The 17367-nt window shown below is 25.8% G+C and overlaps 1 protein-coding gene across 3 annotated transcripts in view; it reads right to left on the reverse strand.

Annotated features, from left to right (window-relative positions):
* The window catches only part of LOC123266809 (glutamate receptor 1-like), a 276715-nt gene that overhangs the window by 31666 nt on the left and 227682 nt on the right, over positions 1–17367 (reverse strand). For all 3 annotated transcript variants that reach the window (XM_044731227.1, XM_044731228.1, XM_044731229.1), the window contains exon 5: positions 2034–2166. In XM_044731227.1, coding sequence (XP_044587162.1) covers positions 2034–2166 — 133 coding nt within the window. The remainder of the gene's footprint in view (positions 1–2033; positions 2167–17367) is intronic.

Here is a 17367-nt window from a genome sequence, read left to right on the forward strand (position 1 = left end):
CTGAATTGTAGTAGTTACCACCCTGATGGTAACTACTACTATTATGATGGTAATCAGTACTAATAGCTTTTATTATTTTAACTAGTTACTACTATTATCAAAATCGTTATTCCTAATATAACCTGATGGTTGCAGTTACCATCAGTAATAATAATAGTTACTATCTAAGTTAGTAAAAAATATTTAAAAAATTAAGAATCTGCGTTAGCGTGGATGCATTTCTGAATTAACTTAAAGCAGTTGTAGCTCAGTGTAGTGCACAAAAAATCGGGATTAAACTCGGATTGAATTTATATTTAAATTTTTATTTGTCTAAAACAAGTTTCAACGCCAAATTTTTCAAAAAAATTTGAAATTTCCAAAAAAAATCCAAATTTTCAATAAAATTAAAATTAAAAAAAAAATTGAAATTTCAAAAAAAAAATTTTAAATCTTACAAAAAATTTAAAAAAAACATAATTTTCAAAAATTATGTCATTCAAAGTAATCAATAACAGATCTAATATTTGGAAATTTTTATCATCTATGGATTTAAACGATTGTGTTATTACTTGTTTTGATATTTTAAAGAAAAAAATGTACACAACTAAAGTATGGATGCAAATAAAGAATTTAATTAAATAAATTTATATTATTTTTTCTTTTAGAATTTTTATAATCTAAGATGGTTACAGTTACCATCTTCGATTATAGCAGTTATAATTTTTAATAATTACAATTATCATTTTTGATAGTAATCATTACCATTATTAGTAGTAACTATTACAATTGTCAATTATACCACCTATTAATTTGTGACTAATTAATTTTATTACCACTTCAGATAGTAGAAATTAATATTTTTGTATAGTAAATAGTATAATTAATTTTTCTCCGTGTAATAATAGCCTTTATTATTTTAACTAGTTACTACTATTATCAAAATCGTTATTCCTAATATAACCTGATGGTTGTAGTTACCATCAGTAATAATAATAGTTACTAACTAAGTTAGTAAAAAATATTAAAAAAATTAAGAATCTGCGTTAGCGTGGATGCATTTCTGAATTAACTAAAAGCAGTTGTAGCGCAGTGTAGTGCACAAAAAATCGGGATTAAATTCGAATTGAATTTATATTTGTCTAAAACAAGTTTCAACACCAAATTTTTCAAAAAAATTTTAAATTTCCAAAAAAATCCAAATTTTCAATAAAATTAAAATTAAAAAAAAAATTGAAATTTCAAAAAAAAAATTTTAAATCTTACAAAAAATTTTTAAAAAACATAATTTTCAAAAATTATGTCATTCGATGTAATCAATAACAGATCTAATATTTGGAAATTTTTATCATCTATGGATTTAAACGATTGTGTTATTACTTGTTTTGATATTTTAAAGAAAAAAATGTACACAACTAAACTATGGATGCAAATAAAGAATTTAATTAAATAAATTTATATTATTTTTTCTTTCAGAATTTTTATAATCTAAGATGGTTACAGTTACCATCTTCGATTATAGTAGTTATAATTTTTAATAATTACAATTATCATTTTTCATAGTAATCATTACCATTATTAATAGTAACTATTACAATTGTCAATTATACCACCTATTAATTTGTGACTAATTAATTTTATTACCACTTCAGATAGTAGGAATTAATATTTTTGTATAGTAAATAGTATAATTAATTTTTCTCCGTGTATTAATTTTAATTCGCTATTTCGATGATATTTTATTTTAAACGATAAAGTGTTTTGTGCAAAGACAAGTTTACCCAGAAGACAATTAGTGTAATTACTCTCCCTTGATTCCCTCATAACTGTGTAAAGTTAATTTGACTAGTCGAAAGTCTGTTGCTTCTCGGGTAACTAAGGCGCTTCGAAACAGCTCAAGAAATAGCAGCTAACCTGTGACCGATGTTGCGTTGATTATTGCGGCTTTACAAACTTTACTCTCAGACAGCTCTACATTTGTACTACGACTATACATTATTCACATCAATTAACATCCTTATATATAATTAAATAATATTGTTAATTAGACACACCGATTCAACTCTTCTAAATTTCTCAGGAAGTCAATCGCGTCTGACATGTTCTGGATCCGCTTTACTGTTTCTACTTGGAAGGATTCGTTGCCTGGTCTCAGCCCCTGGTAAATTTGCTGGAGTCTCAGCAATCCTAAAGAGAACAAAAAAGTATATTTATTAATTATATGATTACTCAGAGTTTAATATTATTAAAAAATAATTTTTATTTAGTTATTTTTGAAATAGATAAAAAAATACTATTACTTTTACGGGGTCAATTATTAATTAATTATAATTAATTGTAATTAATTAAAAAAATTATAATTATAATTGATAGTTTTTTAAATGGTCCACCTTTACAAGCATGGAATGTGAGTGTTACCCATACATGATTTTAAATTAAAATAAAATTAATTTAAAGAAATTAATTAATTTAAGAAAATTAAGTAATTTAAGAAAATTAAGTAATTTAAGAAAATTAATTACTTTAATAAAATTAATTAATTTAAGACAATTAATTAATTTAATAAAATTAATTAATTTAAGACAATAAGTTAATTTAAGACAATTAATTAATTTAATAAAATTAATTAATTTAAGACGATTAATTAATTTAAGAAAATTAATTAAATAATTTAAAATTGATTAATTAATTTAATAAACTTAATTAATTAAAATAATTAATTTAACAAATTAATTAAAATAATTAATTTAACAAATTAATTGAAATAATTAATTTAACAAATTAATTAAAATAATTAATTTAACAAATTAATTAAAATAATTAATTTAAAAAATTAACTTAAAAAATTAATTTAAATAATTAATTTAACAAATTAATTCAAAACAAATTTCTAATCTAAAAATAACTTTTTTTTTTGTGTGCAATAAATAGTTACAATAATTATTGTAACTAATTAAAACTCTTCCAAAAACTTGACAGAATAAATTGACCACCCGAAAAGTTTATGAAATCATAAAAAGGAAAAAAATCTCGGTTAATGTTTTTTTGATAGTATTAAATTTCACTATAGAAGCTTATTTTATAATAAAAATATACCCATTACAAAATTATGCTTATTTCTCTTAATTATATAAATTAGTAATTTATAGGAATTTATAATTTTAAAGGAATTTCGCAATGTTTGTTTTCGGTTTTTGCAACACTTAAAGCAAGTCAATGAGCATGAGTGAATGTTAAATTTGAAAAATGCGGTTTGATGATAAAGTTAAAAATGTCCTATAATTACTATTATTGCTGCTATTGTTATTTTCGTTAGTTATTATACTTTGAGATTGCTATCATTAGTTTATTACATTAAATACTGTTAAGTAAGTGTGTTTTTCTTATAACTACTTTTGTAATTTGTGTACGAAATATGGTTACAGGAAGCTAAGCTCCATGACCGACAAATAAATAAATAATTGACGTATAAAAAATTCACTAATACAAAAAAAAAATTTCTCGAGTGAAATTATAATTTATTTAAAACTGCATTAAAAAAAAATTTTTTTTATCTAAAGTAAAATTAAAATCTTGAACCAATTAAATATCTTTGAAGAGCTTCATCGTCTTGATTAATTTCTGTTACATGAGTTTATTACTCTAGATCATCTTATATTATCATCTTTTATAATTTGTACCGCTGAGTTTAACTCTTCAATTTTCAATTTTAAATTTTTATACTCAAATTTATACTTTTCTTGTATTTATCATAACTATATTCCAAATTTAAAAAAATCGATTATTTCTTAATATCTAAAATTTTGTAATTTTATATTTTCATTATTCATACGTGTACTTTTATTGTAATTCTTTTAGTATATTTTTGCCATTTGGCTATACTGCCTTGGCATTGAAATTAAATAATAAATAAATAAATTTAATGAAACTCTCCAAAATAATTCCTTGGTTCAAAAATTTTTTTTCTTAATTAAAGTAAATTTTTTTTTCAGTACATTCCAAAAATTTATAATAAATAAACCATATAAAACAAAATTTTCTTTATTTTTTTAATTAAATAAGCTAAAATAAATAAATTGGTATTTTTTAGTCATTTATTTCAATTAATCATTGATACGATAATTAATTTAAGAATACAAATGGGAATGAAATTAATATAAAGAGAGAAGCGATCTGTAAATGAATTATTATCGCGGTAGCGACATGACGAGCTGTGCAGAAGCATGCAGAGTATACGTCGACATAAACTTAACGAAGATGCATGCACAGACGGCAGACGGGCTGACGTGGATATGTTTGATGTCTCGTCCGACCTCCTACTCCGTCCTAGTGTATATATAATCGTAGGTGTACTCCCAGTCCTCCTCTAGCCCTCATATTGTCCGACTCACATCATCACTTCCGTTTACATCCAATCAATAGACGTTGTCACTCACACGCGGCGACAAATAAACCTCGACTTTGTTTGTTTAAAAATTATTTATCATAAATTTTCGTCATCTAAATATATCATATCACTTTAATCGATGATTTAGTGGCGCAATAAGATAACTGATATTTATTTTATATTGTGCATTTGATGTCACTCATTCGTAAGACAACTTAATTCCAGTTTAATAAGGTATTTTGCGGGGGATAAAAAATCAATATGTATAAAAGGACTCATAGATTGCAACGAGCAAATAAATAAAAATAAGATTCTCGGAATAGTCTCGATACTTTACCCATGTTTTACTTTGACGACTTTAAAACAAATGCCGTACGGAAGTTTAACAAGAAGAAAGTATAAGAAGAAGGAGTAGAAGGAGTAGAAGAACATTGGAGAGAACAACTCTCGAAACATAATTAATTAAAACTTAAAACTTTATTACAACTTGTTCCTACACTACATTGCTCTATACAACTTTATATATATATATATATATATATATATATATATATATATATATATATATATATATATATATATATATATAGAGAGATTTAGGTATAATATAACAAGTCTTTTGATGTACGCCATTATAAATGAGAACTACCTACTTTACTTTAATCTCTATCATATTTTTTGAATGACATTTATGATACGCAAATAAATACTTTAGTTTCTATATAAAAAAAAAATTTCTATTAGCAAACCAAACTAAAAAGTAAATAAAAAAATTTTCAATAAGTTTGATAGAAAACTATTTATTAATAAAAAACATTTAGTTTTTTGTAAAAAAAAGCTTGATAAAATTATGAACATTCAGAGAAAAAATTTGTTTTGAAAAAAAAAATGGAGATTGTTATGACAAAATATTAATTTGTTCGAAATTTCTAATAATTTTATTTTTTAACTGAAGAAATAAAAATTTTTCTCACAGTAATTTTTTAGTTTTGATTTGAAAAAAAAAAAATTTAGATAAACAATTTTCGAATTTTTATCCAAAATTTTTTTTACAACAAATTAATTGTTTATTACATTATTGCTCATTTTTTTTTTTCAAAAGAAATTTTTTCTCTCAGTGTATCTTAAAAGGTACAACGTGTTTTTTTTTTTTACAATAAAATTTTATTTTTTAATATTGATAGGTTTTTTTTTTTTGAAATAAATTGGCAAAAAATTATATAATTTGTTGAAAATTTTCAATAATTTTATTTCTTAACTGAAGAAATAAAAATTTTTCTTACAGTAATTTTCTTGTTAAAAAAAAGTTTTTTTGATTTGGAAAAAAAAAATTTAAGTAGACGCGAATTTTTATCCAAAAATTTTTTTACAATAAATTAATTTCTTACTAAATTATTACTTATTTTTTTTCCAAAGAAATTTTTTCTCTCAGTGTATCTTAAAAAGTACATGTTTTTTTTTTGTATAGTAAAATTTTATTTTTTTAATATTCATAGGTTTTTTTTTTAAAAAAATTGGCATTGTTGTGACAAAAAATTATATAATTTGTTGGAAATGCTTAACAATTTTATTTCTTAACTGAAGAAATGAAAATTTTTCTCACAGTAATTTTCTTGTAGAAAAAATCTTTTATTGATTTGAAAAAAAAAATTTAAATAGACAACTTGCGAATTTTTTTACAATAAATTAATTTCTTATTACATTATTGCTCATTTTTTTTTCAAAAAAAAATTTTTTCTTCTCAGTGTATCTTAAAAAGTACGTTTTTTTTACAATAAAATTTTTTAATATTAATAGGTTTTTTTAAAGTCTTTTTAATGATAGCTGCTCAAAAATTGAATATCAATTAATCCAGAAGCCGGAGGATGTATTAAATTAGAGTTAAAATAAATATTAGACCATTAGCGATTAATTTAATCTCGAAATTATGTTACACATGCCGGTAATAATCGAAATCAATATTCAGTACAAATTAATTTGCCATTAATTTAACCATTGAATTCTAAAGATCATAATGTTATTTATTTCAAGAATAAACAGAAAAAAAGATTGAAATTAGTTTATTATTCTGTTAGTGATGCTCGCGTAAGCGTAACTTTGGACTCTTGTTAACCCGGGGATCGGTTTATCATTCGGTAAAAAAAGAAATAAGAAGAAATGGAAAAAATAATGTTGCTTGAGGGATAGAATAGTCTGCTCGTGGGTTACACGCCAGGACCAAATAAAATGTAACTAAAATACAGTACACCGGAGCCAGACGTCACATAACCTAAATTAACAAACGTGATGTCTTTCTAACTGACAACCTTCTGCTGTCTGCTCAAACAAGATCTGTTTTGTTACATGGAACTCTTTCTTGTATTGTTCTTTTTATTATTGTTACTTAAGTTTTTGTTCGATTCTACAGAATATTTATTTATCTTCGTACTATTAATCAAACTTGTAAAAAGTTAAGTTAAATAGAGATTAAGACAATGTAAAAATGAAAAAATTAATTGCATGCCTCATAACGCGTTTTTTTCTGTAATTAATTGAATTAATTTTTAAATTAATTAATATTTTTTATCCTTGGTAGAGAATTCGTTGATTCTTGATTAATTTAATTTTATTAATTTTTAAAAATAAAGTTTAATTAATTTTATTAAACAGATTCGTTTACAAATAAATTATTATTGATAGAATTTATTAATAAATCCTGCTTGTAGAAATTATAAAAAAATTTGGTGCAAATTTTTCAAATATTATCGAAACTACTAAAAATAAAAAAATAAAACTCTTGTTTTAAATAAATTATGATAGAAAGAATTTATTAATAAATCCTGTTCGAAGAAATTTTAAAAAAATTTAGTGCAAGTTTTTTTAAATATTAAAATTTGTTATTTTAAACTAAGGAAAAAATTTTTATAAAAAAACAATTATTTAATTTGAATAAATAAATTATTTCCAAATGAATTAACAGAGTAAATTTTTCTATCAGTAAAATAATCTTATCGAAATTACTTAAAATAAAAAAGAGCTCTTGTTTTAAATAAATTATTAAAGAAAAAATTTATTAATAAATCTTGCTTGTAGAAATTATAAAAAAAATTTGGTGCAATTTTTTTTAAATATTAAATTTGTTATTTTAAACTAAGGAAAAAACTTGTATAAAAAACAATTATTTATGTTTAATAAATAAATTATTTCTAAATGAATTAATAGAGTAAACTTTTCTATCAGCAAAATAATTTTATCGAAACTACTAAAGATAAAAAAAATCTCTTGGTTATATAAATCGCTTCTTAATAGTTGTATTAAATTAAAAAAAAAATTTCTGACAAAGGATTTTCACTAATTTTTTAATACTAAAAAATAACCAAAAATTTTAATCTATAAAATAATCATGTGTAAAAATGAGTAAGCGATAGTCCGTAAAAAAATCAACACTAGCGAGTAAGTAAGCAATATAAACTACAGCTCCTGTCCGATGAACCTTAATTTCCTGATTTAGAGCCACTGTATCTTAACAATTTTTACGAAAAGTTATAAATAAGGTCTTCGTATAGCTCGCGGGCCCTATCTTATATTTTCGGTTGGTTTTAGTCTTTACTTATCGACAAGCTCCACATCTACACACTTCTCTGAAAGTTTCTCAGCGTGGATATTTATAGGAACCGTATAAGGATGAGGATCTAAAAAAAGAAGAAATAAAGCACCAAGAGGAAAGTAAAGAATCTTCGGATCCACTCTATCTCATACCCGAACAAATATAAATATACAGGGAAGAGTGGACGAGAATTTCATCGGTATCGGAAGTCCCGCCGGGCCAGGGAAAATATTCTAGAATCTAGAACGAACTTTGTTCCTCTTCTTCCAAGCCCAGAGCAATAGTGTTAGTGTTGGTGGGTACTTTTATCCCTCGAGATTGCCGCAAGGCGTTACACTCGTTACACTTTTATTTTTTCTTCTTGTTTTCGGGTTTCTGCTTTCTGGATCAGACCTTTGAAAGCAATCGAAATGGCGAATTAATTGAATTAATAAAGTTTATTTACTATTCAGGGATTTGTCGAGTGAAATAGCATGTAGCATTATGTGCTCGGTGATCGGATTTTCCATCAAACGGAGTCGTGTTAACTAAACTGTCTTTGTGAGTTGGGACAGACTCAGATATAGCGACAGAGGGCAAAGATTCCAGGTATGTCAGGACCGTAAAGACTAGACGACAAATATATCGCCAAATACGTCTGTTTAACCTCAAGACGCTAAGACACTGCGTCTAGTCTTATTGCTTTGTCCTCTTGATTGTCTAAGAATATGTGGAGTTAGACTGGTACAAGTAATAGTTATAGCAATAGTCATAGTAGTGGGTTGAAGGAAGGTTCAAGTTGAGGGCTGTGCAATCCAGACTAGCAGACTAGCAGACTCCTGTCCTAGAGTTGGAGGAATACGAGCAAAGCTGCTTGCGGTTTCTACCCTCATGTGTGTCTTGAATTTCTCCACCCAGGGAATCACTGCTAGGCACCTAGATAAGGCAACTCTTCAAATCCGTACGTATATGCCTTCTACCTTTGGGGTTGGATAATTGCACCGTCGGGATATTTAAAGTTATTTCACTTAATTGCTAATTGGGATTTATCATTCATCGTTGAGAGAAAAAATAATGATAGGTTTGTTAGAAATAACGCTATTCATTGTCAATTAGTCATTTTTAGGGTCGTGTGATAATCTATATTCTTAAGGGAATAAGAAAAATTTTGTGTCCGGGATAGTCATATGATAAAATCGGTTTTTTAGTGGATTTAGTGTCATTGCAAAGGACGTGATTTGAACTTGTGCCTTTCAAAGATTTCATATCAGTCTCACCGATAGTCGATTTATTATGATAAGTATTTAGGCTGCATTCAAAAATTTTCTATCTCTAGATAAATCTATACTAATAAATGGAAAGTTCGTTTTTGTGTCCGGTTATACTGCGAAAACTACTAAACCGATCGGAATAATACTTATACCATAAGATGCAGCGTGTTTCGGAGAAGGTTTTAGTATATGATATGGTGGTGATTACTTATCCGGAAGTTATAGTTTTTGGACTTAGAAATAATGAATTTTTATTGTAACTAAATTTATTCTATTCGATTGTCATTTGTTTGAAATAAATTTTTTAATTCTATTGGTTATGTTTACATACTAGGCAGATTTCTTCACTAATGAGACCTGCAATTTCTTTAACTGAAACTTTCAATGCTCATTAAAAATTTTTTTTTTTCATATCAACTATTATTAATTTTTGTAAGAAAGACACGGGAATATTATAATGATTGCACATTGAAAGTTACAATGAATAATAGCTAGAATAATTACATGGATAAAAGGTGCATGCCAATTCGATAGAATTGAGAATCTGTGCAAGTCGAAACAATACTCTAATTAAATTTCAAGTCTAGATCTAAAAATGCAATTCTATAAAGCGCCCAGCGGAGCAAGCGAGTAACAGCTAGTAATTAATAAATGACCTTGTATCTTGTGAACTATTGACATTTTTAAAGATATAAGCTCATACCGATGTTACACTCATCAAAAACTTTCATTTGAGTACCCACGTCAATTTTTCATATATTTTATATATATATATATATATATATATATATATATATATATATATATATATATATATATATATATGTATTTATAAAAAATATATCAAAATGCATGTGGGTATTCAAATGAAAGCTCTTGATGAGTATAACATCGGGATGAGCTTATATCTTCAAAAATGTCAATATTTAAGAAATAACCTTGTATCTTGTAAAGTATTGACAATTTTAAAGATATAAGCTCATTCCGACATTACCCTCATGGAGACCTTTCATTTGAGTACCCACATCAATTTTTCATATATTTATATTTATTACATATATGTATTTATGAAAAATATATCAAAATGCATGTGAGTACTCAAATGAAAGCTCTTGATGAGTGTAACATCGGGATGAGCTTATATCTTTAAAAACGTTAATATTTAAGAAAGTACAGTGCAATTTAACAAAAGTCATTATTTCATAAAGCAAAATTTTATTTATTTATCTTTCACAAGTCACTGCAATCACATAGTGACTCTAAGGTTGTTAGTATGTATTAGTTTCGTAATAAAAAAGAAAAAATTACACTGAAGTTGACAAATTTTTTTCCAATTTTATAACAGTCAAATTATAATAATAAAAATTAAATAAAAAAATTCCGCATGTGAAAACTAAAAAAAATTATTGGTAAAAATTTTTAGAAGCTTTTTTTTCATTATAATTGATCTGTTATAAAAATTTTAAAAATTTACAGTTGTCAGCTAACTTCAGTATTTAATAGTCATTAAAATTTGTTTTTGTCATTTATAATAATATAAAAAATTTAAAGTTTTGTAAATTACACTGTAATTTATTTCATGGAAAAATGCTGCACTTTAATTCAAACATTTACCATTTATTTTTAATTATTAAAACATCTATTTTAAATAACAACAAATGAAATTGTTAATTAACTTGCTTCGCATTATTAATTCAACATTATTTTCAGTTTGTTAAAAATAATCCAAATGCAATTGCCCAATAGATTATTTTGAATGACCCAGTAATAATTAAATTACTGATTATATCATTTTCAATTAACAATACAAAATAAGTGAATACAGATAATTGCGAGATAGGAGTTGAATTTAAAATGAAAAAACTCAACGTGAAATGTTTAATAATTTAAAAACTAAACGAAAGTACTTTTTTCTTTTATTATATCTCTTGTAAATATTTAAAATTTAAGCGACAGTAATGGTTTATCGACGCTATAATAAATAACATAAAAAATATTCAATACTCTCCAGAATTTAGTGGCACTCGAGAAATAAAATATGGACTTTTATGAAGAAATTCGACGAAAAATAAATTTTCAGGATTCTTGGGAGCATTATTGATAATTTATCGAAAAAATTCGATATGAAATTCCGATACAAGGTTGAGTATGTTTAAAAAGAATTATTGTTTAGATCGCGGATTATTACAAAAAAAAATATACAAATATTGTAAATTATAAATAAAAAAAAAAATTAAATTCCCGTGTAAAAAAAATTGTTTCAAGTGTCTTAAAATTGTCGTTTGTTTAAAATCTTAAACGTGACACAAAGCAAGACTGTTTTAAGACGTCAAAGAAAAAAAAAATTCCCAGAGCAGATTTTTGAAATTTGGTTTATGAATTTGTTATGAAAATTAATTTTTAGACGATTTTGCAAGTTTCTTTAAGAAAAATTTTAAGATTTCATAGCGACAAAACCTTGAAACATTAAAATGGTCTTAAAAAAGTCTTAAAATTATCGGATAATAACTTTTCAACAATTTCAAATTCAATTTGAAAAGAGCGCATTTAAAAATGTTGCGGTTTAAAACTTGCAAAATCGTTTAAAAAATAAATTTTCATAACAAATTTGAGAACCAAACTTCAAAAATCTGCTCTTGGATTTTTTTTTTTTTTTTTAGCGTCTTAAAAAAGTCTTAAAATTGTCGGATAATAATTTTTCAACAATTTTAAATTCAATTCGAAAAGAGCGTATTCAAAAATTTTGTGGTTAAAACTCGCAAAATCGTCTAAAAAATGTCTAAAAATAAATTTTCATAAAAAATTCGAGAACCAAACTTCAAAAATCTGCTCTTGGTTTTTTTTTTTTTTTTAGCGTCTTAAAAAAGTCTTGCTTTGTGTCACGTTTAAGATCTTAAACAAACGACAATTTCAAGACACTTTTAAGACGATTTTTTTTGTATGGGTTATTATTAGAAAAAAAAGTTTGGAAAATCCAAATGAGCATGCCTTAAGCGCTCATGTTATACATAAATTATTTAGATCATAACGAAAATTATTCGTTTTTAATTTAAATTTTCCCGCGAGTAGTAGTATTATCCCCTCTGTAGGTCGAACTAAAGAAAAATTTTAACAGATGATAGAACAGTTAGTAATTATATCATCATGTATGTATAGTTTCTGCTTGTTTATAGTTATTTCAATTCTGTTTATGAAAAATAATATATATGGCTGCCGAAATCGCAGAAAAAGTCACTGAATTGACAATCGAAAAAAATTAACTGTATCGAAACGGAATTATTTTGACCCGCAATTTTCACAAGGGTTTTGATAAACTTCCTCAGGAATAAAACAAAAAAAAAATTAAATCGTGAAAGTGATTTTTGACAAAGTTGTGGTGTTATCAAGCCCACAGCTCCCGTGAATACCACGCTCTTATCCATTTAATTCATCAGAAAAACGAGTTTTTTCTGAGAAATCTTATTTAATCGATAAGAAAATTTTTTAAACGTGTTCTCTAGTTACTATTTTTTATTTCAATACGCTTTTTATCCATAATTTTTTTCGTTTAAATTATGAAAATCACGTTTTAATCAAAATCACGATTTTTAGGCGAGAGTAGAGCATACCTGCGCGCTTCGCGCTTAAGGCATGCAATATTTAAAAATATATTGTAAATCATAAAACCTAACTAATAATATAAATGAGATAATTTAATCAGTGAATTGGTGGTTACGATTCTCTAATGGGAGATGGTAGGAGGAAGGGGAGTAAATTCAAATACAGAAGCAGAAGAGTAAAGCAGTGCCGGCGCATGGATAGAACAGCAATAGCATCAAACTCGTTTACATGACTGATAAATTTTCGAATCACTTGGCTCATTCATGACAACGTACTACCGGATTTCTATTCCAGCAATGTCGAACCCGAACATTTGCATGAATTAACGAGAAACGAGATAAAGACAGAGACAGCTACCAAGCAGATGTATGTAGAGACTAGACATCTCTCTGCGAGGTTTATGTACATATAGACACATTGACGACACATACACATACACACGCGTTGTATGTCATGGAGATCCACCTAATGCAATTCGGAACTGCACTCCGAGGGCGTTTCCCTTTGACCTCGGTTATATTTTATTAAATCCTCTTTTTTAGTTTTTCATTAAATACCCGCGTAATTACCGTGTGCTTATCCAATTACAACCTGTGATTCCTGGTTAATTTATACACCGATACCACCCCGGTTTATTTTATTTTATTTTCCGAATTAGTGTTACGACTTTTCAATATTTATTTAGGATATTATACGGGTGAAAAAGATTTTTTAACACGTTTTTATGAGCTTGGCTTTTAGATATTTATCTTTCTATGTTACAAAATTTTTTAAAATTATTTTTACTGATGACAATAAAATAAATTGATAAATTTATTCTAATGTCTTAATTAAGATGATCAGAAGAGCCGAAAAGAGAATTTTTACTTTATTACTTAATTTCTGAAAATTAACTCTCTGGCAGCGAGAAGATTTAGCGACCATGCGCCACCTGTTGGAAATTTTCTATATTAAATTTTTTAAAAATTTATATAGGCATAAATAAATATATTAAACCATATAAAAGGATTTTACGACATATTAGGACTTAGAAAAAATTATAAATGGACTTAGAAATTTATAATTTCAACAAGTTCTCCACAATTTTTTTACAGTAAAATTGATCTTAAAAATAAAATTCTTTTAGTTTGGTTTGCCACACGGAGAAAATTTTATAGTAGAGCTTATTATCTAGTTATGGTAAAATCTATTAACTGAATTCGATAGTAGTAAATATTATTTAAATAATTATGTAAACCATCTGAATTGTAGTAGTTACCATCCTGATGGTAACTACTACTATTATGATGGTAATCAGTTATAATAGCTTTGATTATCCTAACTAGTTACTACTATTATCAAAATCGTAATCCCTAATATAACCTGATGGTTACAGTTACCATCAGTAATAATAATAGTTACTATCTAAGCTAGTAAAAAATATTAAAAAAGTTAAGAATCTGCGTTAGCGTGGATGCATTTTTGAATTAACTAAAAGCATTTGTAGCGCAGTGTAGTGCACAAAAAATCGGGATTAAATTCGGATTGAATTTATATTTAAATTTTTATTTGTCTAAAACAAGTTTCAACGCCAAATTTTTCAAAAAAATTTGAAATTTGTTGGAAATTTTCAAAACTAAAATTTTCAAAAAATTACATATGCGCACAAATAAATATATCAGACCATATATGAGCATTTTAAAACATATTATGACATATCAAAAATTATAAATAGAGCTCTCCACAATTGTTTTACAATAAAATTAATCTTAAAAATAATTTCCTATCTTTTAGTTTGGTTTGCTAGTAACTCATTTTTTTTTAACTTTTCCAAACAATAATTTATTTAAATAAACAATAAACTTACTACTATAATACTATTGTTTGTTTTCAGACATAAATTTCATCTGGCTTACGGATTATTTTTACAATCTACTTTAAAGTTGCACTAGAAATTTATTTTATATCGTCTTCAATAAAAAATAAGTTTCCTAAGAATCCAGTGGTGGAACGGCGTAATATTAAATTGAGGATGAAAATGAAGTAGAAGACAACGAGGAAGATTGAGGTTCAAGCAATAGTAGCAGTAAGTTGTATAAGCATTACTGGACGATGTCTCATCGCTTTAATAATAATTTCACCAGAATGACGGTCCGTCGACTTATGAATATAACGAGGATAATTTAACGACCAATCCAACCAAGACATTGTCATCATACCAAATTATTATTATACCCATTATATTCGCTCGCTTGAATTGACGATTCTACCTCTTCTCATATGCGAGATCTTATTTTCTTAATTTTTATTTCATTGCCTCATTATTTCGATTAATTCTAATTTTCATTTCCATTCAAATGGTCTTTTATTTCAAGTCTATTTCACCCGAAATTTGAATAAAATTTTCAGTGCTGTTTATTATTTTTATAACAAAACTTGGAGGCATGAAAATTTTATTTAATGGCTTATTTATGATGATTTTTACGGTAAATATTGAAAACCTCACAAGGTTTAGAGTTTAAAATAAAATCTCTGCTTAGATAAAGTGTCTACGAAAGAAGCTAGACATTTGCCTGGTCGTTATGCCCGTATATTGCTTACGGTAGTGATACGACCCGTTTTATAGTTTTTCTGCATTTCAAATCCACAAGAACGGAAAAATCCGCTTGAAATAAAAAATAAAAATAAAAATTAATTATTAATTAAAGAAAAAAAGAGTAGAGGTTATTCGAATGACAATGCGATGGTTTATGATCATAATATTTATCTTCGTAATCCTTGACGTCATTCATAGAGATTATTTACTGCTTATAGAATAATATTTATAATTAAAAAAATAATAACAGTGAAGAGAAAAAAATAAATAAATAAAATTATGAGGATGATGACAGCGAGTAAATTTACAACGAATGGAGAAAAAAGGAGAGAGAGTGGAATCATAGAGCGTGAAGGTAAAATAAAATAAGTGTACTTTCAAAACCAATGGCAGGTGTGTGCAAATGACAGATACAATTTTCATAAATTCAAATGCTCTTTTCTCTCGTCCCATAGTAATATTTTCAGATGTTTTTATATACTTCATATAAATATCTGCGTTGAGTGTTTTTATTCCACGCGTGTGTTGCTATTTTCGCTATTGCTGATGAGAATACATTTTAGTGTCAAAACAATGTTTTGTTTAATGGAAAATTATTATCTGTTTATTTCAGTAAAAATGGACAGAAATTTTTTTATTCACTTTTTTAGAAGGTAGCAAAAATTATTTGATCAGAATTTTAAGGAGAGTTTTAAAGTTATTGATGAATAAAAATTGTAGTTGATAGAAATCAGCTGATTCGAGGCCGCCATATTGATTAGTGTGACGTAGTATCATAAAAGAAGGTCGATAAGTAAGAAGTTGGGTTTGTTGATCGTCGAATGTTGATAAGAGAGTAATTTAAAAAAAAAGGTAAGGAAATATTTGCATTTTTTTCTTTTTAATTAATAATAAAAAAAATTTCAAGTAAATTTTTTTTCAAACATTAAAAATCATTAAAATTATTTTATTTTGCTTAGAATAAGTTAAACTTTAATGTGTATTTTTCAGTTTTAAAATCTCTACGTAGAGAGAAATTTATAGGAACCTTTCTAAAAATTATGGGAATGGTTCCTATAATAAAATGATCATTATATGTATCAATCCTATGCTCATTATGGGAACCATACCCATAGTTTATTGGAAACATTCCTATACAATAATGGAATAGCTTCAATATATTATGGGAATGGTTCCTATAATATTATAGGAATGGTCCCTATATTATTAAAGGAATGGTTCCTATAATATTATGGGAATGACGTAAATAATAATAGAAAAATGTTTATGTTCGTAATAATGAAGCAATCACATCAAAAATATAAAGTAATTATTATATATTTTTTTGCCAATAATTTTTTTTTTGTAAATAAAAATTGATCTTTCACTAGAGTGAAAAAATTTCTTTTTCATAATTTTTATTTACGTGTGTACTTAATCTTAAATTGTTTATTCCAACTCAGTTATTATTGTGTTAGATAATATTGAAAAATATTGTAGCAATTCTAAAGTTTCTCTAATAAAAGGGATGTTTTCTTACTATACAATTAGAGGAGCAAAGTAGATATGGAAATTCATTGTTTATTTTTACAATTTCATTTTATTTTTAAAACAAATTATTTATTTACAATAGGGGTGTGCGAATATTCGAGTTTACGAATAATTCGCCTCGAATTCGAATCGAATTATTCGATTCGAATTTCGAATCGAATATTCGAATAATTCGAATCGTTCGAATAATTCGAATAATTCGAATCGTTCGAATAGCTCAAATAATTCAAACAGTCGTTTTCTGTTAATAAACTGATTAATTTTTGTGTAAAAATTAATTTGTTTTATTTTATTTGACTAAATAAAGTCTTCATAATTATTCGATAGTAAAGTCTGCTTATTATTTGTAATAAATATCTCTTGGTGTATTCGGACTCCCCGCCTCGGGGCACCTCGCTATTTTGACATTTTTCCGGAAAAATTCGATTTCTTTAATAAATGAGATCTACAGGCACGATAG

The sequence above is a fragment of the Cotesia glomerata genome, linkage group LG6, assembly GCF_020080835.1.
Source record: "Cotesia glomerata isolate CgM1 linkage group LG6, MPM_Cglom_v2.3, whole genome shotgun sequence".
Lineage (NCBI taxonomy): Eukaryota > Metazoa > Arthropoda > Insecta > Hymenoptera > Braconidae > Cotesia > Cotesia glomerata.